Source organism: Manis javanica, chromosome 1, assembly GCF_040802235.1.
Source record: "Manis javanica isolate MJ-LG chromosome 1, MJ_LKY, whole genome shotgun sequence".
NCBI classification, from domain to species: domain Eukaryota; kingdom Metazoa; phylum Chordata; class Mammalia; order Pholidota; family Manidae; genus Manis; species Manis javanica.
In genome coordinates this window covers 223,799,802-223,821,381 of record NC_133156.1, presented here as the reverse complement: position 1 = coordinate 223,821,381, position 21,580 = coordinate 223,799,802, and the positions used below count along the sequence as shown (strand labels likewise).

General features: G+C 41.3%; 2 protein-coding genes and 1 pseudogene across 6 annotated transcripts in view; 1 reads left to right on the top strand and 2 right to left on the bottom strand.

The window, feature by feature from the left end:
• Nucleotides 1–3,497: 3,497 nt before the first annotated feature.
• LOC108397341 (ferritin light chain pseudogene) lies at nt 3,498–5,572 on the bottom strand (annotated as a pseudogene).
• A 4,879-nt stretch (nt 5,573–10,451) lies between these two features.
• Nucleotides 10,452–13,510, bottom strand: PTRHD1 (peptidyl-tRNA hydrolase domain containing 1). Its single transcript, XM_017660713.3, has 2 exons — nt 13,259–13,510; nt 10,452–10,784 (listed from the first exon to the last, which is right to left on the bottom strand). Exons 1-2 carry the CDS (start codon nt 13,508–13,510, stop codon nt 10,614–10,616), a joined length of 423 nt encoding a protein of 140 aa, XP_017516202.3. The 3' UTR covers nt 10,452–10,613.
• The window catches only part of CENPO (centromere protein O), a 25,070-nt gene continuing 16,915 nt past the window's right edge, over nt 13,426–21,580 (top strand). The window contains exons 1-3 of one of the 5 annotated variants that reach the window (XM_017660710.3): nt 13,426–13,556; nt 13,959–14,066; nt 14,844–15,013. In XM_017660710.3, the coding sequence (XP_017516199.2) occupies nt 13,505–13,556; nt 13,959–14,066; nt 14,844–15,013 (330 nt within the window). In that variant the 5' untranslated portion in view covers nt 13,426–13,504. The other 4 variants (XM_017660709.3, XM_017660707.3, XM_017660712.3 and 1 more) reach the window with 4 other exon arrangements.

Sequence of the window (21,580 nt, the reverse complement as noted above, 5' to 3'; positions counted from 1 at the left end):
ATCAGTCTGTCTCCTAAACATCATACTCTACATCCTCTGTGAACAAATGATCTTGCCACCCTGATCTGGTCTTTATCCTTGAATTTACTAGCTAGGTTCTCAACTTCCACTGCCATATTCATTCTTTCCTCAGCCTCATTCTTGTTCTTACTCATCCTCAAAGGCTTCGATTTAGATGCCATTTAGAAGTCTAGATTTTATATACCCTTCCAAGGAGCCCCCCCAGTTCCCACTCAAGTCAGCCCCCTCTTCTCCCCTGCTCTGCTGCAGTGTTTGGGCCTCCATTTGGAAATGAATTGCAAGTACATCTGTTTTTTTTTTTTTCAACCAAGTTGTAAGCTTCTTAAAGAAGAGGTCCCTGTCTCTCTCTCTCTTTGTTTTAACCCCCTCAGAGCCTTCCACATAGTGGGCTCTTCACTGCTGATTGAAGAAATAGATTCAGGAGCAGTATGTTTCATAAGGGAAAGGAGCTGATGGACAGACCAGGCATTGAGTTGTCTTCCTAGGGTCTGGATTATTGAGCTAATGAAAGGTTGAAAAGTGTCCAAGAGTTCAAGACAAGATCACAATTCTATATTGAAGACTGTTCCTTTTTTTCATGAAATGTGAGCCTCCACATATTTGGGAATTTGCGGGATGTTAACAGTTACTCCCTTTAATACTTCCATATTTTATAAAAATCAGTACACATGTAAGATACTCAAAAGTAATACATCACACTCTCAAGCTTTTTATATTGATTATGTATGGTTCTGTTAAATCCTTTTCTCAGAAATTACTACTCTGAAAATCAGCTGATTGGGATGAATAGTCTTAGTTGAGCAAAAAGACGGATCAGGAGAGACAATCCCAGTTTTCCCTCCCAAAATGAGTACAGATACTCCTCAACTTACAGTGGGGTTATGCCTGGATAAACTCTATTGTAAGTTGGAAATATCTTAAGTCAAAAATGCATTTAATATACCCAACCTATTGAACATCATAGCTTAACCTAGTTTACCTTAAACAGAACACTTACATTAGCCTACAGATAGGCAAAATCATCTATCACAAAGCCTGTTTTACTGCAAAGTGTTGAATATCTCATGTAATTTATTGAACTGTACTAAAAGTGTAAAACAAGGATTCTAAGTGTGTATTGTTGTTTACCCTTGTGACTGCATGGCTGACGGGAGCTGCTGCCCACTGCCACTGCCCAGCGTCAGGAAAGAGGAGAGAGTATCTAACTGCACATCACTAGCCCGGGAAAGATCAAAATTCAAAGTGCGGTTTCTACTAAATACATATGGCTTTCCCACCAACAGAGTCTAAAAATCTTTTACAATGGTTATATAGAATGCCCTACTCTTTGACCTGTAATATAATGCCACTGAAAATGATTCAAGATGAAATTAAAAATAAGACGGCTCTCTGAACTTTCTATTAGATCAGCCTTTAAAACGAGTACCTCTCGAAGCTGTGACTAACCTACTTAGGAAGTAGACAGGTGGGGCAGGTCAATGAACAGAGAGACCTTTCTTTAACAGAGCAAATGTCCTACCTTGAATTCCTTTCCTCATACCTAAAGAGCCAGCCCTGCTCATTCTGCTTTGATTGTTTTTAAATCTAACATAATTTATCATACACCTTCCTGTACTAAATTTTAGATTGCATATTTCCTGTTCATTCTCCTTTTTAACTTGCAAACTTCTATAAAATAGGCATTGTGGATAAAATGAGAGTTCCCGTGGCCAGGATTCTCACCTGGCCCTGGTTGACTAGCTCACTGCACACCTGTGGGCAGGTAATACATGGCTGTTGACTCTATAGAAAGAGCTCCGCCCAGTGCTCTGGACATGACACGGTGGCGGGGCTGCAAGGCTGCAGGAAAGCAGAGCAGAGGCTGGAGTGGTGGCAGTGCCGAGGACAGAGGGAGGCCCAGAGGACGGCTATACAGGACAACTGTGCAGAGGGGCCCAGAGGCAGAGACCGGCTTGCTGCATACAGACTCACTCAGAGTGGACAGGATTCTAGTGACTGACCTGCCACCTGGAAACAAAGTTGGGTATAACCCTTTCACCCCAAGAACATTTTGCTGTCAATTTCTTTGGTCACATTGAATCCATAGCAAACTTGCCTGGGGCTTAAAACACATTGGCAAGACAGGTATTAATTTTTTTTTAACTAGCTTTCCTTCTTAACATTCTTCTGCTGTTAACAACTGTATTTTAAATGATAATTACCTAGTAAGCTAGACTTTTAAAGTTCAACCAAAACCAACTGGGAAAAAGACTACACATGGAACATACTCTATTTAAAGATTCATGCACATCTAAGCTTAGGCTTTAAAATTCCATCCTACCCTGAAAGCTTTTTTAAAGCATTTTATTAAGGACATTTTCAAGAGTAGAAAAAAGAGTGTAACAGATGCTTTTAAATCAATCTTTGATAGATGATTTTTATAACCCCAAGTAAAGAGATGTCTTCAGTCACTCAATTTCCAGCTCAAAAGTAAGTTGTGGATAGTCTTGGAAATCTTTAGAATTAAGAGTTTATCTTTTAAAATATTGCACATTAGCTATTTTAAAGAATAAGTATTTTTTAAAGTAATGTCTTGCAGTGGGTTTCATCTCTGGACAAGTTCACTATGGATTCAATGAGACTGAAAAAAATGACAGTGGAACGTTGAGAGGTAATAGGGTTTATACCCAACTTTATTCCCAAGGTTATAGGTCAATCACTAGAATCCCATCCACTCAGAGCAAGTCTGCAGGCAGCAGTCTGGTCTCGGCCTCTCTGCCCCTGCAGCCGTCTCAGTCTCTGTCCTCAGAGCTGCCACCACTCCAGCCTCTGCTCTCCAGCACCCTTGCAGCCCTGCAGCCCTGCAGCCCTGCAGCAGCCCAGAGCACTGGGCAGTCAGTAACAATCAGTAACAATGTATTGCCCACACGTGTGTAGTGAGCCAGCCCACCAGGGCCAGGTGAGAATCCTGACCATAAGAACCTTCACTTTCTCCACAAATAGTAATAACAATATATATTTTCCATCAACAGATATTAATTTAGCCTACTATTTGCCAGGTACTATTCCAGGCACTGGGACTACATCCAGAAACAAACAAAACTTAGAAACCTAGCTTTTAGCTGCCCTTTCCAAGAGTTTGGATGAAAATCCCTGCCCTCCTGAAGCTTGCATTCTAATCAAAGTTGATTGCCAAATGAACAAAATATGTGGTGTGTCAGATCATAAGTGCTGCGAAGAACAATTAAGTAGGAAAGGGATCCAGTACTACTGCAGGGGAGTGGTTGCCGTTTAAACAGGTAACAGAACAGGTCTTCAGAGAAGGTAACTTTTTTTTTCCTGCAAAAAACTGTTTCCATTTGGTCCATGGCTTAGGGGAGGGCTCCAAGAGTGGTTAAAAAGCTGCTTAGTGGCTGCAGGGAGAGGCTCAAGCAGAAGCCCTGGCACCAGGGGGATGCCAGAGGGGCCCCTCTATGGCCGCCTGGCTCCAGAGGCTCCTAGTTGGGCTTGAGGGTGAGCCTTTCCAAGAGATACTCGCCCGCTCCAGCCTGGGAGCCAGCCAGCCAGCAGAGGTTGATCAGGTGGTAGCCCATCTTCTTGATGGATTTCACCTCCTCTTCTGGGACGTGGTTCTCCAGGAAGTCACAGAGGTGGGGGTCTGAGCGCTCGCAACCCGGGCCTGCAGATCCAGAAGGACCTCGTTCATGTTCTTCTCCAGGACTGTGGTGTCCAGGGTTTTACCGCACTCATCTTGGGACCACTTCTGCAAGTCCTGGAAGAGGGCGCGTCCGTCGCGCTGGTTTTGCATCTTCAAGAGAAGCTCCGCACCCTCGCTCTTCTCCTCCGCCAACTTGCAGAAGAAGTGGCCCCTGCTCTCCAGAGCCACATCACCGCGGAAGAGAGAAGCCCAGAGAGAGGTAGGTGTAGGAGGCCCGCAGATAAAGTTTGACCGGCCGGTTCCTCCACTTGCATAGTGAATCTGGGAGCTCCTGGTTGACAGGCAATAAGGAGCTAAGCTCAAAACAGTTTTGGTTGGTCCCCGTGACAGAGGCTGACTGAGAAGATGGTCCGAAGGTGGCGACTGGAAGAAGTTGGAGGACAGTCGGAGACTGGTAGAAGGGTTGTCCCTGGGTCTCTTATGTCCAGGAGCGATGGGAATATGGAGAGAGCTTTCTAAGAGATGCAAAAGTCTTGAGGCTGGAGCAGAAAAAAGAATGAGAATAGTAGGAGAGGAAGTCAAGGAGGGAATATAGGGCCTTAGTTAGAACTTTGGTTTTTAGTCTGAGCTAGGGAGTCATTAGAGTATTTTAAGCAGGGGAGTGACATTCTTATTTGGGCTTTGGAAGGATCACTCAGGGTTTTGTGTTGAACGGTTACAGAGAAGGCAAATTCAGAAGCAAGTAGACTTGTAGGAGGCTACTGCAATAGTCCAGGCAATACATGATGGCTTGGACCAGGACCATAGCAATGGAAACTGTGAGAAGATGTCAGATTCTGGATGTATTTTGAAAGTAGAGACACCACTATTTGCCAACATATCAGATGTGGTGTGTGAGAGAAGAATAAAGAAATAACTCCAAGGTTTGAATCACAGCATTGTATAATTCAAACCAATATAATATTGTATATCAACTATACTTAAATTTAAAAACAGTAATACATAAATAAACAAAGTATCTCCAAGGTTTTATCCTGAGCAACTGGAAGGATGGAATTCCCATTAATAAAGTTAAGGGGAAAAGATGTAGGTTTAATTGATTTTCTGTCATGATAAGTTTGAGATTCCTGTTGGATATCCAAGAGGAAACAATGTCAAATCAGCAATTGGATATATATGGGTCAGAAATTTAGGGGAGTGGTTGGAGCTAGAGATACAAATTTGGAAGTCAGGAGAATATACTTGGTTTTTGAAGTCATGAGACTGAAAGATGATGGAATCTTAACTAGGTCATCTCGCTCATGTTAAATAACCATGTCAAAGTATATTTTACTCTAGGAACAAAGATGGTTCAATATTTGAAGTCTTGCAATGCAGTTCACTACAGTAACAATGGAGGAAAACTATATGATCATTTTAGTAGATGCAGAAAAGGTATTTAATTTTAAAAAATACCCATATATGAATTCTTCTTTGATTTAGCAAACCAGTGGCAGACCAGAGCTTCCTTAATCTGATACAGAGTATTTGCCAAAACTCTCAACAAATAACATTCCTAACAGTGAAGGTCTAAAAACATCCCCATTACAGTAAACACTACTTTGAAAGAGACTAAATTGTCTATGGTGATGACAGGTATATAGTGCTTTTTTATAGGGTATTGTTTTAAATTATCCCTTAAATTTGAATTGATTGTTTAAATGATTCCTGTTAGGAATTATTCACAGGTGAGGAGGAAACAAAGGCAAAAATGAATAGCCATTAATAACAGAGTTCAGTCTCTTTTTTTAATAATAATAAATCATTGATACACAACCTTATGTCAATCTCTCTAATCTTAATCTCAACACCTCTGGGATTGTCACCAGCCTGGCTCTTTCCATTTGTACCATAAGGGAGTAAAATATTTCCCATGGCTCGATTTTCATTTTGCAGTCACATCATCGCAGTCCTGTGCCTTGATTATTTCAAACTGTCTCCTTACTGATGCCTCAGCCTTCCTCCCTATTCCCAGCAAATACTTTTTGTACCTGTGGCCACATCAGTCTTTCTCTGGGATCATCAGTACTTCAGGAGCCCTTCCATCCTCTGATGCTGGGGAGGGGTGGAAAGCTTTATCCCCACTTCTTCCTTTACTGAGTGAACATAATGCTCCTAGTCTGTTGCTCCCCCCTTACTCTTCCTCCTGCAGGTTGAATGAATGACCTCATTGGTGGGCGGTTGCCTTCCAGTCCATGGTTCTCAAGTGGGTGGAACTAACTGAGAAAAGTTTAATAGACTGAATGTGGGGGATTTGTTTTATCTCTACTTCTCCACATAACCAGTACGAAGGAGAAACTTGGGCATCTGCTCTGTATATTCACACTTTCCCTAGAACAGGAAATTAGGCCCATTTAGGCATCACTTTGATCTTCTAACCCTTTGATAATAAAAGTGATATTTTTGTTTCTCCAGCTGCTTTTTATCGTATTTCTTAAGAACCTGGGTCCAGAATTTGGGTGTGACTTATTTGGCTCTTGCAAGACCCCCATAGCTGAAAACACAGCCTTAGGCCAGCGTTCAAAATCTGCCATACCTGGGTCTTAAAGTAGAGAAAGGGAAGCTGGGGCCGTGCTAAACTTAATGTCAGCAGACAGCTAACACTTGTGACGCAATCGTAGCCAAGGACAGTGGTTCTCAGCCATTTTTCCACACTAACACCTTCCCATCAGTAACAGTGGTTCACTAGTGCCAAAATTCTCAACGAGGGTGCAGTCACACTCCAAGGATGGCATCTCAAACCGTGGGGAAACTGTATGTAGATTAGCAATGAAACATGATTTTAAATCCTTCTAGGGGAGCCCTCTGCATTCTGCCAGCGCCATGAGAACCAATGACCTAGGTGCTGATCCTCAGCTACAAGTTCAGAAACTCAATTTTGGCAACTCTGCCAGTGATAATTGAGCCCTGGGGTTCTGGCTTACACGACTCACAGTCACAGGAGGCTGCTGATTTATAACTAGAATGTCAATTAACTAATTTAAAATGGAAGATACAGTTTCCCAGCGCTTGAACTACTCATGAACCCTTTTCAAACCACTCTCTTGTAACGATGGCTGAAAACCAAATTTGGAACCTGCTACAGGAGATTAGGACAAAACTGGGCTGACAAAATACCTGGTTTTCAATGCCAGTCCTGTCCCTGACTTTGATCTTTGGCAAGTCAAAGCTTTTTCTGAATTTGTAAACTTGAGAATCTGCCTGCATCACAAAATTCTCATGATTGATTAGCACATATGGAAGCACTGTGTTCATTGTAAAATGTTTTTCACATATAAGAAACTTACCAAAGCATAGGTTACATGCACAGATGTGTCACCCATTCCAGGGTTTGCAGCACCATCTTTGCTTTATGGTAGAGGAGAGCGCATTTTTGTAAACTTGCTATGCAAGGCCAGATAGTTTACTTGATGCTGGAATCTTGCTCTCCTTCTTATGAGCCCATCATATTCTATCATAATGTGTTTATTCTAGATCACCACACCTATGGTTTCCCTTTTAGGTTGGCTGCTTCCTGGGGCGGGGCTGCTTCTAGACAGCACCAATTTCTAATTCAGTAGGTGTGGGGAAGGGCCTGGAATTTGCATATCCAGCAAGTACCCAAGTGATGCTGATTTGGAACCACACTTTGAAAACCGCTGATCTAGTCCAAATGACAATGGTCTTAGCTGATGAGAAGCTCCCTGCTATTGTGTGCTCTCACTCAGGATCAGCACATGACTACCTGAACTTTTCCCTCTGGAGTAGTTTCTGCTATCTGTGCTCAGATCTCAGTTTTGGGGGTCTGCCTGAGTTGTTCCCTCTCAGCTATGTAGACTCATTGCTCTCTGGTTTTATCACAGTGTCTCCCAGCAGAATTCAGAACTTGAAAAAAATGTTTTAGAAGAGGCAGTGTCACTTGGAAACATTTTCCATATTGTCTTGAAATAACAGGGAATAATGATTCTTGGCCTCACTCCCTAGGAAAATGAGAATTTGAGGACTAGCTTGGTGACTGAAAGCTCTTTGAAGGCTGTGTCCTATAGTATCTTTTTTTATAGCACCAAGTGCCTAGGCACTGTTCTAAGGCATTTGTACATACTAACACATTCAATCCACATAGCATTCCTGCAAATTCCTATTTTACAGATGAAGGAACTGGGTCTCAGGGAAGATGAGTGACTTGTTCCAGTTCACATGGCTTGAATGTATGAGATTCAGGATGTGGACTCAAGACCATTTGGCATCAGCGTCTGGGCTCTTAACCACTGTGTTATGCTGTATAATACAGTGCTTAGTACATTCCTTCAGCAGCTATGGTCAACATCAACTTTCTTTGCTTACATTATGTCCATACCTTTTCTCACACCCTTTCCCCCAGTCATGAAAATTTTCTCTTCCTGTTCAAGGCCAGTCCTTTCCTATGCGCTTGACCTCATCTCTTCTGATTTTTTTTCTGAACTTCTTTTACCAGTTATTCAATTTTTAAAAATTTTGTTCTCTCTTCTCATTACCCTCCCTCTCTTCACCCATAAACTTGCTCAAGCATCTAAGAAAATTCCCCCTATGGGACCCAGCATTCACCTTTCTAGCCCCCATTCAATCATTACCTTCTTCCATTCAAGCTTCTAGAAAGAATAGTCCCTACTTCTTACCTCCCCTCCCATTCTTGTCTCGATTCCAGTCTGATTCTCACCCTCCTATGCTACTTAAGCTGCTTCCAGCAAGTTCACCAATACATTACCAACTGCTAAATGTTTTCAGTTTTTAAATACTGAAATTCTGTGCTGTACTTCATTGCCCTCCCCCTTGAAACTCTATTCACTTGGCTTCCTGAGGTTGGTCCTGCCCTCAGCAGCCCACCAATTCTTCCTGAGAGAACCTATGCACTCCCCTAGTTGCAAATGACCATCTCTTATAAAGGAAAATCTTTGCATCTAATGTCTTGATAGCCTTGGTATCTGGCAGGGGGCAGGGAATATACCCATATTACCTTGTACATTTCTCTCTGTATTGTTTATCTGTCTTCTCTTTAGATTCTTAGCTACCTGAGAGTAAAAACTGTTGTATCCACCTTTATATTTTCAACTCCTAGTACAGCCTGACACAGTAGACATGCAACAGATACCTGCCGAACACATTACCCTTTATAAGCTACACTTCACAGATGTCCAAGCACTTTCTGTAGATGTCTCCAAGTGTTTATAGATTTAAAACATAGTACTGTTATAGACATTCAGAGAAGAAAACCATCATTTTATTAAAGTATTATTGATACACAATCTTATGACGGCTTCAAATACACAACACAGTGGTTCAACATTCACCCATATTATCAAGCCCTCACCCCCTCCAGTGTGGCACTGTCCATCAATGTAGTAAGATGTTACAGAATCATTAATTGTATTCTCCATCCTGTAGTACCGTCTCCATGACCAACGTATATTGTGATTGTGAATTACTGTGCCCCTTAATCCCCTTCTCCCCACTGCCCTCCCCAACCTCTCCCCTTCGGAAACCTCTAGTCCCTTCTCAGTGTCTATGACTCTACTGCTGTTTTGTTCCTTCTGTTTTGCTTTATTTTTATACTGCACAAATAAGTGAAATCATTTGGTATTTGTCTTTCTCTGCCTGGCTTTTTTCACTGGGAGTAATACCCTCTAGATCCATCCATGTTGTTGCAAATAGGAGGATTTCTTTTCTTTTTATGCCTGAATAATATGCCATTGTGTATATATATCACATCTTCTTTATCCATTCATCTTATAATGGACATTCAGGTTGCTTCCATATCTTGGCTATTGTAAATTGTGCAGTGATAAACAGGTGCATATGTCTTTTCAAATCAGGGATTTTGCTTTCTTCAGGTAAATCCTAGGAGTGGAATTACTGGGTCAAATGGTACTTCTATTTTTACTTTTTTGAGGAACCTCCATATTGTTTTCCACAATAGTTGCACCAGTTTACATTCCCACTAACAGTGAAGGAGGTGAGAACCATTATTTTTGACTTTGTGAAGGTGATAGCACTTGGGCTGGAAATAAAGTTCAGAGGCAGGAAAGGGAGGAGAAAGGTTCTAACACTGGACCCCCAGGCCAGAGACTGGCGGGCAGGAACAGGAGTGTCTTGTTGAAACATCAAATTTGGATAAGGGAATAGAAGCTTCACCTAAAAAGAAAGGTAGGAAATGTAACTGTGGAAGGCCTGAAAGTTAACCTAAGCATTCTGACTTTATTCCATGGGCCAGTAGGAACCTACACTGAACAGGGTGCTAAATAATCCCAGATAAACCAGGTGGCAGAACATTTGCTGGACTGTAACCTGGACACACTAGAGGTGAACAGACCAGTGGGACACTCCAGTAAGTAAAATGAGAGCCTGATGAACAGTGGTATATGTATATATACATACACACATATTTTAACATCTTTGAAATTGAAATACAGCTGACAGTTAATTGCATGTCTTAATTTAACTGGCATCTCCTCTTCCTTAGCAACATTTAAAATAATGGTGTTATCTTCACATTGATGTTGTCCTAGATTCAGTGAATATGGTATCTGGATATGAATAAGAAATAAAGAATTCAAAGGCAAAGTTTTAAACTTGAGTGACTGGAAAAACTCTTGTTATTCCTAACAAAGAAGGAAGAACATTTCCTCAACCCATGTATAGGAGTCTAAGCAAATCTCCTATTTGAGCAGTAACCCACAGATGATATTGTTGCACACCTACTTTCCCCATCTGAACTAATTAATAATTAAAAATAAGGAAGTACTTATTAATGACAACTTTAATGTGAACATGTGTTTGACCCTCAAGAAACTGTCATAACTTAAAGGGAAGAGTGAGTTACCATGGATGCTTAAGAGTACATGGCATGCAGTGTCTGGATCCGGATGATACTAAAATGTATCACAGCAACTGATAACCTCAATTATTTGAACAATCGGAATCTCTTCAAATACTGGTTCACTTCTTCCTTGGGGTAGGGACGGAGTGCAATGCAAGTGGCAATATTCTCTGGCTGCTCCAGCCACAGCATGTGGTCGATGTTATTCTGTTGCAGAGTCTCAGCTAGCTCCTTCAGGGTGGTCTCATCTGCAGCCTACAAGGAGCAGGGCAGAACACACAGAGTGAATAGGCCATTTAAGCAGCGTCAAAAAGACAAAAAAAAAAGTTTGGGGCTGTTGCTCCTCCTAACTGAAAGTGGTGGAACAGCTCCACCAGAGGAGGAGCTGGAGAGCATGTCTCCAGAGGCAACAGCTTCACTGCTTGTGTTCCTCCTACCCTCTCTGTGGGGCCTTAAATAAGCTACCTGAGGCGGGAGGGGGATGGGCTTAAAAATGGCTTCTTATAAAATAAAGATTTTTCTCCTCCATCTTGAGATGCTGTGTGCTCTACATGTTTTACGCTTCTATCATGGTTGTTATATGTGCCTTATTATATGTGCCCATTATATTATATATAGCTGTATGGTGCCCATGCAGCTATCCCTAATCCTTTACCAGCTCTGACTTTGAGAGCTATTGGAAGGATTTCTAAAATCAATCGCATCCATCTCCCTCCCACCTCCATCCTACCCCACCGAAACCTAGAAGAGTTTTCCTTCTACTGGAATAGTTCCCACTTGTTAACTCAGAGGGCAAACTACTGTCTTAACATCTGAAATTGTTTCTCATCATCCCTAGCACCTTGATCATGCTGAATCTCATTACAGGAAGTATTACAGCTATCACTTAAAAGTAATTTAGCGTGTTATTTTGCATAAGGTATATTTTTTGCCTATGAAGGCACAGGCCACTAAGATAACTAGAGGTTTGTCTTACCAAATTATTGGATTTGGGGATTGCCACTCTTCATCTACTGAGTCCTTTGGGGCAGAGCCACGCTGGAGAACTCACGACTTCCCCTACATCCTTCCTGAGCACCAGGCAACAGCATAGTACAATGAATTACAGTGAGTCCAAAGCCTTGCTCTGACACTTACTGACTGTGTGATCTTTGGTACGTTGTGACTTAGCTAAGCCTTTGTTTCCCCTTTGTAAAACAGGGATGATAAGGCTTCACAGTAGTAGAGAGGACTCAATGAAATTAGCCTCAGACCTGTGCCTGGCACATAGCAAACGCCCAATAACTGTAGTTAATATTGGCATCGTCTTATATTTTATTGGTCTTTATGGCTACAGCAGCACCTTAATTTAATTGGAAGTGATTCCTTGAGTGAGGGCTAACAACTAGGAATTGTCAGATGTCTTTTAAACTCAGGTAGGTCAGTTCATCTCCGTGGGCTTCAGATGTCTCATCTGAGAAAAGGGGTAAATGTCTTATCTACCTAAAAGCAAGGGAGTGGGGGATACCCGAGTCAGATGACTTCTTGAGGCCTTCTTCCTATTGGGAAAAAAACCTACATGAAAATCTATCTGCTTCTTTTCCTGCCTAGTCATATATTCTCAAGACATTTTCTTGCAGGTTACTGTGTTTCACAACCAACCAGCAATTTTTCTCTTGAAAGATAGTGTTTTTGCCAGCTAGCCATGAAGGGCCTCCCCACCCCTGGGTAGACCCAGGGTTCTAGTTCTTTAATTTATTAAAATAAAAACTTTATGAGAAAAATTGCTTTAAAACTTTTTTCCCCCTTATTATATGTGCCTGATGGAGAAAACTTCAAGGAATAGAGAAGCATTAGGACATAACCGAAGTCCTACCACTCACTACTTAATATTTGGACGTATTTTCAAAATCTGCATCAATTTTTATATTCTACATTTGGTTAGTATCACTTCGTGAACATCGTTCCATGCCAACTAAACAGGTTCCAAAAACATGATTTTTGCTACCTCTATAATAATCCATTATAAGGGCAGAAATTAATTCTGCCAATTTCTAGTATTGGAAATATAGTAATTTCCAAAATGTTATATTATAAAGTGCTCCTATAAATATCGTACAACGTACAAAGAGAAAATAGTCTTTGAGTACATCAAATTATCTTCGCAGGATAAGTCTCTAGCTGCAGAACTGACAAAGGGTAAGATCTATTTAGCCACCTTCAAAAAGAGCCCTACTGCTATTTTTCACCCGGATGTCTAGTATTTTCGATGCTAGGTTCAGCTTATACTAGGGTTCACATGTATTTTCAAATGCTTTGGCGTCATACCCAGGTAAATGCTTCGGTTTGACTTCACTTGCAAATAAGGAACCCCGCGTCCTTAGCCCTTCTGCATGGGGTTAGGCGAAGCAGAGGGGGTCCTGCAAAGGTGGGCCCAGCGCACTGGTAAGGCGGTGTCTCGCTCGGCCAGCCTCCGCCCTCACTACAGGTAAGCAGCTGAGACCGGGGGGTGGGGGATGCGGAAAGCATTGATAACAGACCCGATGCCCACTTTTCACAGTCCGACGCTGGCCAGCCCAGGTAAGGGTCTCTCGTCAATGGCTCGAACTCCAGACCCGCGTCCGAAATTTAGAGGTAAAAGACTCCCCACAACGCCCTAACCACTCCACGAAGTTAGGCCCCAGACTCAAGGCCACACCCACTTCCGGTCTGATGTGCTCTGCGCCCCACTGCCCCGCCCGACACCTCACCTCCAGGACCACCTTGCGCATGCGCCCCAGCTCCCGGAGGTAAGCCGCAGTGTGCGGGTGGTCGCGGTGAAGGTGCAAGGCCGCTGTGGCCGCATGACAAGCCTGCGCCACCACTGCGCCCGCTGGCCAGGAGAACGGAGCCTGGGATAGATCCTTTCGTAACACCAAGTATTGTACCAGGATCTGCGGCCCTGCGCCAGAGGCCGCCATCTTCCTGCCCAAGTGAAGGGCCGGGCCTACTCCCCAATGCATGCCGGGTTCGGGGAGGGGGCCCTCAGCCCGGCCATGTTTTTATACGGTGAGCGCGCAAAGCACGCTGGGTTTGACTGATTTTGAAGGTGAGGACGCGGGAACTCCTGCCGTGGTTCTGGGTGAGCGAGAGGAGGTTCGTGACACTAAGTGACGGACGAGACCGTGACCAGGGAGGGAGGCTGGACGGCCGATTGAAGGTCCTTCAGTGTGCTAGGAAGCCGGCTGAACCAGAGCGACCATGTTCTTGGGCGCCCGCAGGGGCTGATGGCCGTGGACACGGCCCGCTCGGGCCCGGGAACGGGTGGGTCGGCTCCGCGAAGCGAATCTAGGCGATGACGCTCGGGGTTCTGGGGGCCGGCGGGTGCCTGCTTCAGCTGTGTGTGCTCTGCCTTTTGGGTTTGACTGAGTGTAAACAGATGTGACTTTCTTGCCGGCTTTCTTTCACCAGCAAGAACATTTAGGTGCCTGTTAATCGTTCCTGGACAACTTCTTAAGCCCTGGAAATCTGAGATGGAGCGCGAGAATACTTTCCGTCCAGATGGCGAGTTCAAAGGAGGTACTCAAAGGGCCGCCTTTTTCCCTTTACTGTTGCTGCCCAGTGATGACCCTCAGGTTGAAAGAGCCCTTTTCTCTTCTAACTAATGTGTGGCCTGTCCTGTTTGGGAGCAGAGGGGCGAAAGCAACTCATTTTGAAGACTTAAAGGGACAGGAAGCTAAGGTCATTGGAAAGGAAAATTGCCTCAGACATTTATAGGCTCCTGCCTCTTTAAACCAATGGGTTGCATTCATAATATGCTCAAGTATTTATATTCAAGCTTCAGTTCTAGCCAGTGAGGTATTTTTCCTCTCTTGGCAGGTATTTTTGGGCCGTTTATACATTATTCTTGTGGAAGGGTAGTGCCAGACAGTGACTTCCTTGTTTGTTAAACCTGGGTTTGAGTCCTGGCTCTGTCATATTGTGGCTTTGGGCACCTTATTTTACCTTTCTCTGTTTCAAAAACAATTGTCTTAACAATTTTGAAGTCTGTAGATTTGTGAGCTTACTTTCCTCTGGGCCATTATTATGGATAACTGAGATTAGCTGTTAATAATGCTCTCTTTGAACAGTGTCCTGGTTGTCCAGGGACTGCTTGTATGTCAGTGTTCAGCCTAAAAGATTTCTAATCATTGGTTTCTGTTGTCACCTCCTCTGGTTTAAAAACTGTGGCCAACATCTAACAATTTAGCAGGCCACAATGTTCTGATAAAGGATCATATCTTCCCTGAAATGCTGCTGTTTGCCAGAGTTAGAAATCCTTGGATGCTTGTGAAGTTCCTTTTTCACTCTTCTCAGGTGTTTTAGCTCACTTGGAAAGACTAGAGACTCAACTGAACAAATCCCATAAAAGACTGGAAGGACTGCAGAGAGCACAGGCGGAAGAAAGTGCCCTGGAAAGCAAGATTCATAAACTGACATGTCTGCGAGATCAGCTGAGAGCTGAAATGCAACAACGGCGAGCCAGGGTGAGTAGAAGGGTGATGTTGGCAGGTTTTCTTGGGGTGTAAAGGGTGCACATGTTCGGGAAATTAGCTAAGTTGTGTAATGTCTTTTACCTGTGTATCATTTTCAGCCCTTGAGCTCCCAAATGAGCACACCTGTAGAGTCAGGTGATGCCAATATCAACTAATGATTGTCAGGCATTTACTGACAGGCCAGGCAACTTCTTCATAATAATCTCTTAACCTGTCCTCATGTTAACTCAGTCTCAGCCTGACCTGAGTCACTGGTGCTTTTGTCATTAACACCATCTGTGTCTTACCCAGATTTGCAACCTCACAGTAAACTCTGACCTTACGTCTTTTCAGTTTTCTTTAGTAAGTACTACCAAACAGTTTTTGAAAGTCATTGTACCAGTTTTACATTTCTAGCAATAATGTATAAGATTTCCATAGTTTTGCATTTTCACCAATACTTGATGTCATCAGTAAAAAGTTTGTCATTCTGATAGACATATAATAGTATCTCATTGTGGATTAATTTGTATTTGCCTAATAATTAGTGATGTGAAGTATCTGTATCACTCAATCTTTTGTTGTGAGGTGTGCTTTTCAAGCCTTTTGCAAACATTGCGTTATCTATCTCATTGTAGAACACATGTTTTGCATGTGAGCTCTTTGGTATATGTATTGTGAATCTTTTAGACTGTGGCTTGCCTTTTTACTTTCTAATGGTGTTTGTGATGAAAACAAAAGTTTGATTTAGAAATCTAACTTCATGTGTACTGTTCTTGTTCCTTTTTAATAAAGCTTTGCCCAAGTTAAGATCATGAAGATTTTCTGTGTTATTTTCCAAAAACTTTATTGATAAATTTTTACTTTCAGAATTACTTTGCCTCTGGAATTGATTTTTGTATATGGTATGAAATAGAGGTGATACTTCCTTTGTTTTTTTTCATATGAATATCCACTATATCTAGTACCATTTTTTGTTTTAATCAGAGCTGTTATAAAATATTATGTTGGTTTCAGGTGTAAGATACAGTTTGACAATTTGCATAGGTTATGAAATGCTCACCATGGTAAGTCTAGTTACTGTCAGTCATGATACAGTGTCATAGTTTTATGGACTATATTCCCTGTGTTGTACTTATCCTCTTCATGATGTTTTATTTTTTTTCTTTTGAAAAAATATTTAAATTTAATTTTTTAATAAGGTTTCATTGATACACACTCTTAGGAAGGTTTCACATGAGCAATATTGTGCTTACTACATTCACCCATATTATCAAGTCCCCCCCACACCCCATTGCAGTCACTGTCCATCAGCATAGTAAGATGCCACAGAGTCACTACTTGTCTTCTCTGTGCTGCACTGTCTTCTCTGGGACCCCCTCCCAAATCATGTGTGCCAATCATAATACCCCTCAACCCCCTTCTCCCTCCTCCCCACCCATCCTTCCTCTCCCACTCCTCCCCTTTGGTAACCAGTAGTCCCTTCTTGGAGTCTGTGAGTCTGCTGCTGTTTTGTTCCTTCAGTTTTGCTTTGTTGTTATACCTCCCAAATGAGGGAGATCATTTGGTACTTGTCTTTTTCCACATGGTTTATTTCACTGTGCATAATACCCTCTAGCTCCATCCATGTTGTTGCAAATGGTAGGATTTGTTTTCTTGTTATAGCTGAATAATATTCCATTGTATATTTGAACCACATCTTCTTTATGCATTCATCTGTTGATGGAAACTTAGGTCTCTTCCATATCCTGGCTTTTATAAATAGTGCTGCAATAAACATACAGGTACATTATGTCTTTTTGAATCTGAGAACTTGTATTCTTTGGTTAAATTCCTAGGAGTGGAATTCCCAGGTCAAATGGTATTTCTATTTTTCGTTTTTTGAGGACCCTCCATATTGCTTTCCAAAATGGTTGAACTAGTTTACATTCGCACCAGCAGTGTAGGAGGGTTCGCCTTTCTCTGCATCCTCACCAGCATTTGTTGTTCTTAGTTTTTTCTATGCTGGCCATCCTAACTGGAATGAGGTGTTATCTCATTGTGGTTTTAATTTGCGTTTTCTTGATAATTAGCGATGTGGAGTATCTTTCCATATGTCTGTTGGCCATCTGAATTTCTTCTTTGGAGAACTGTCTGTTCATACCCTCCGCCCATTTTTTAATCAGGTTTTTTGTTTTTTGGTTCTTGAGGCGTGTGAGTTCTTTATATATTTTGGATATTAACCCCTTGTCAGATATGTCATTTACAAATATATTCTCCCATACTGTAGGATGACTTTCTGTTCTGCTGATGGTGTCCTTTGCCATGCAGAAGCTTTTTAGCTTGATGTAGTCCCATGTATTCATTTTTGCTTTTGTTTCCCTTGCCTGAAGACATGCATTCAGAAAAAAGTTGCAAGTTTATATTCAGGAGATTTTTGCCTATGATGTCTTCTAAGACTTTTACAGTTTCATGACTTACATGCAGATCTTTAATCCATTTCAAGTTTACTCTTGTGTATGGGGTTAGACAATGATCCAGTTTCATTCTCTTGCATGTAGCTGTTCAGTTTTGCAACACCAGTTGTTGAAGAGGCTGTCATTTCCCCATCAAATGTCCATGGCTTCTTTATCATATATTAATTGACCATATATGCTTGGGTTTATATCTGGACTCTCTAGTCTGTTCCATTGGTCTATGGGTCTGTTCTTGTGCCAGTACCAAATTGTCTTGATTACTGTGGCTTTGTAGTAGACCTTGAAGTCTGGAGCGTAATCCCCCCAGCTTCATTCTTTCTTCTCAGGATTGCTTTAGCTATTTGGGGCCTTTTGTGGCTCCATATAAATTTTAGAACTATTTGCTCTAGTTCATTGAAGAATGCTGTTGGTATTTTGATAGGGATTGCACTGAATCTAGGTTGCTTTAGGCAGGATGGCCATTTTGACAATATTAATTCTTCCTATCCATGAACACAGGATGTGTTTCCATTTATTTGTATTTTCTTTAATTTCTCTTATGAGTGTCTTGTAGTTTTCAGAGTATAGGTCTTTTACTTCCTTTGTTAGGTTTTTTCCTAGGTATTTTATTCTTTTTGGTGCAATTGTGAATGGAATTGTTTTCCTGATTACTCCTTTTGCTAGTTCATCATTAGTCTATAGGAATGCAACAGATTCCTGTGTATTAATTTTGTATCCTGAAACTTTGCTGAATTCAGATATTAGATCTAGTAATTTTGGAGTGGATTCTGTACGGTTTTTTATGTACAATATGTCCTCTGTAAACAGGGACAGTTTAACTTCTTCCTTGCCAATCTGGATGCCTTTTATTTCTTTGTGTTGTCTGATTGCCGTGGCTAGGACTTCCAAAACTATGTTGAATAAAAGTGGAGAGAGCAGGCATCCTTGTCTTGTTCCCAATCTTAAAAAGAAAAGCTTTCAGCTTCTTGCTGTTAAGTATGATGTTGGCTGTGGGTTTGTCATGTACGGCTTTATTATGTTGAGGTACACTTGCCCTCTATACCCATTTTGTTGAAAGTCTTTATCATGAATGGATGTTGAATTTTCTCGAATGCTTTTTTGGCATCTATGGTCGTGTGGTTTTTTTGTCCTTCTTTTTGTTGATGTGGTGGATAATAATCGATGGATTTTCTAATATTGTACCATCCTTGCATCCCTGGAATAAATCCTACTTGATCACAATGGATGTCTTTTTGATGTATTTTTGAATTACGTTTGCTTATATTTTGTTGAGTATTTTTGCATCTATGTTCATCAGGCATATTGGTTCGTAATTTTCTTTTTTTTGTGGTGTCTTTGCCTGGTTTTGGTATTAGAGTGATGCTGGCCTCATAGAAGGAGTTTGGAAATATTCCTTCCTCTTCTACTTTTTGGAAAACTTTAAGGAGGGTGGGTATTAGGTATTCAGTAAATGTTTGATAAAATTCAGCGGTGAAGCCATCTGGTTCAGGGTTCTTGTTCTTAGGTAGTTTTTTTTTTTTTTTTGGTATCATTAATATACAATCACATGAGCAACATTGTGGTTACTAGATTTCCCCCCATTTTCAAGTCTCCACCACATACCCCATTACAGTCACTGTCCATCAGTGTAGTAAGATGCTATAGAGTCACTACTTGTCTTCTCTGTGCTATACTTACTTCCCCGTGCCCCCTGCCCCCATGTTATGTGTGCTAATCATTATTCTCCTTTTCCCTCCCTCCCCACCTACCTACCCTCCCCAGTCCCTTTCCCTTTGGTAACTATTAGTCCATTCTTGGGTTCTGTGAGTCTGTTGCTGTTTTGCTCCTTCAGTTTTTGCTTTCTTCTTATGCTCCACAGATGAGTGAAATCATTTGGTACTTGTCTTTCTCCACCTGGCTTATTTCACTGAGCATAATACCCTCTAGCTCCATTCATGTTGTTGCAAATGGAAGTGTTGGTTTTCTTTTTATGGCTGAATAATATTCCGTTGTGTATATGTGCCACATCTTTATCCATTCATCTACTGATGGACACTTAGGTTGCTTCCATTTCTTGGCTATTATAAATAGTGCTGCGATAAACATGTCTTTTTGAAATTGGGATCCTGCATCTTAGGGTAAATTCGTAGGAGTGGAATTCCTGGGTCAAATGGTAGATATTTTTAGTTTTTTGAGGAGCCTCCATACTACTTTCCACAATGGTTGAACTACTTAACATTCCCACCAGCAGTGTAAGAGGGTTCCCCTTTCTTCGCATCCTTGCCAGCATTTGTTGTTCCAAGTCTTTTCTATGTTGGCCATCCTAACTGGTGTGAGGTGATATCTCATTGTAGTTTTAATTTGCATTTACCTGATACTTAGCAATGTGGAGCATTTTTTCATGTGCCTGTTGGCCATCTGAATTTTTTCTTTGGAGAAGTGTCTGCTGATATCCTCTACCCATTTTTTAATAGGGTTATTTGCTTTTTGTTGTTGAGGCATGTGAGTTCTTTATATATTTTGGATGTTAACCCCTTGTTGGATATGTCATTTACAAATACATTCTCCCATACTGTAGGATGCCTTTTTGTTCTGCTGATGGTGTCCTTTGCTGTACAGAAGCTTTCTAGCATTATGTAGTCCCATTTGTTCATTTTTTAATTTTGTTTCCCTTGTCTGAGGAGATGCATGTTCTTAGGTAGTTTTTCGATTACCATTTGAATTTTGTTGCGGGTAATTGGTCTGTTCAGATTTTCTGTTTCTTCCTGGGTGAGCCTTGGAAGATGGTATTTTTCTAGAAAGTTGTCCATTTCTTCCAGGTTATCCAGTTTGTTAGCCTATAATTTTTCATAGTATTCTCTAATCTTTGTATTTCTGTGGTGTCTGTTGTGATTTTTCCTTTCTCATTTCTGCTTCTGATTATGTGAGTAGACTCTTTTTTCTTGACAAATCTGGCAAGGGGTTTATCTATTTTGTTTATTTTCTCAATGAACCAGCTCCTGTTTTCACTGTTTCTTTCTGTTCTTTTATTCTTGATTTTATTTACTTCTACTCTAATCTTTATTATGTCCCTCTTTTTACTGACTTTGGGCCTTATTTGTTCTTCTTTTTCTAGTTTTGTTAATTGTGAGTTTAGACTGTTCATATGGGTTCATTCTTCTTTCCTGAGGTAGGCCTATATTGCAGTATACTTCCCTCTTAGCACGGCCTTCGCTGCATCCCACAGATTTTGCGGTGTTGAATTATTCTTGTCCTTTGTGTTCATATATTTCTTGATCTCTGTTCTTATTTGGTCATTGATCCATTGGTTATTTAGGCGCATGTTGTTAAGCTTCCATGTGTTTGTGGGCTTTTTCATTTTCTTTGCATAATTTATTTCTAGTTTCATACCTTTGTGGTCTGAGAGGCTGGTTGGTACAATTTGAATCTTTTTGAATTTACTGAGGCTCTTTTTGTGGCCTAGTAGTATATGATCTATTCTTGAAAATATTCTGTGTGCACTTGAGAAGAACGTGTATCCTGCTGCTTTTAGGTGGAGTGTTCTGTGGATGTCTGTTAGGTCTGTCTGTTGTAATATGCTGTTCAGTGCCTTCGTGTCCTTATTTTCTGTCTGGTTGATCTGTCCTTTGGAGTGAGTGGAGTGTTGAAGTCTCCTAAAATGAATGCGTTTCATTCTATTTTCCCTTTTAATTCTGTTAGTATTTCTTTCACATATGTAGGTGCTCCTGTGTTGGATGCAAAGATATTTATAATGGTTATATCCTGGACTGATCACCTTATCATTATGTAATGTCCTTCTTTGTTTCTTGTGACTTTCCTTGTTTTGAAGTCTATTTTGTCTGATACAAGTCCTGCAACTGCTCTCTCCCTATTAGTGGCATGAAATACCTTTTTCCATCCCTTGACTTTTAGACTGTATGTCTTTGGGTTTGAAGTGAGTCTCTTGTAGGCAGTATGTAGATGGGTCTTGTTTTTTAACCCATTCAGTGACTTTGTCTTTTGATTGATGCATTCAGACCATTAACATTTAGGGTATTTATCAGTAGGTATGTACTTATTGCCATTGCAGGTTTAGATTCATGGTTACAAATGGTTCAACGGTAACTTCCTTACTATCTGACAGTCTAACTTAACTCACTCAGTA

What these genes read in the sequence shown, in the direction of transcription:
- PTRHD1 (XM_017660713.3), bottom strand. Translation starts at nt 13,510, where the DNA reads ATGCATTGGGGAGTAGGCCCGGCCCTTCACTTGGGCAGGAAGATGGCG. An exon ending in TGCGCAAGGTGGTCCTGGAG is followed by an intron (nt 10,785 to 13,258) that starts GTGAGGTGTCGG and finishes TGCTCCTTGTAG; the next exon opens with GCTGCAGATGAGACCACCCT.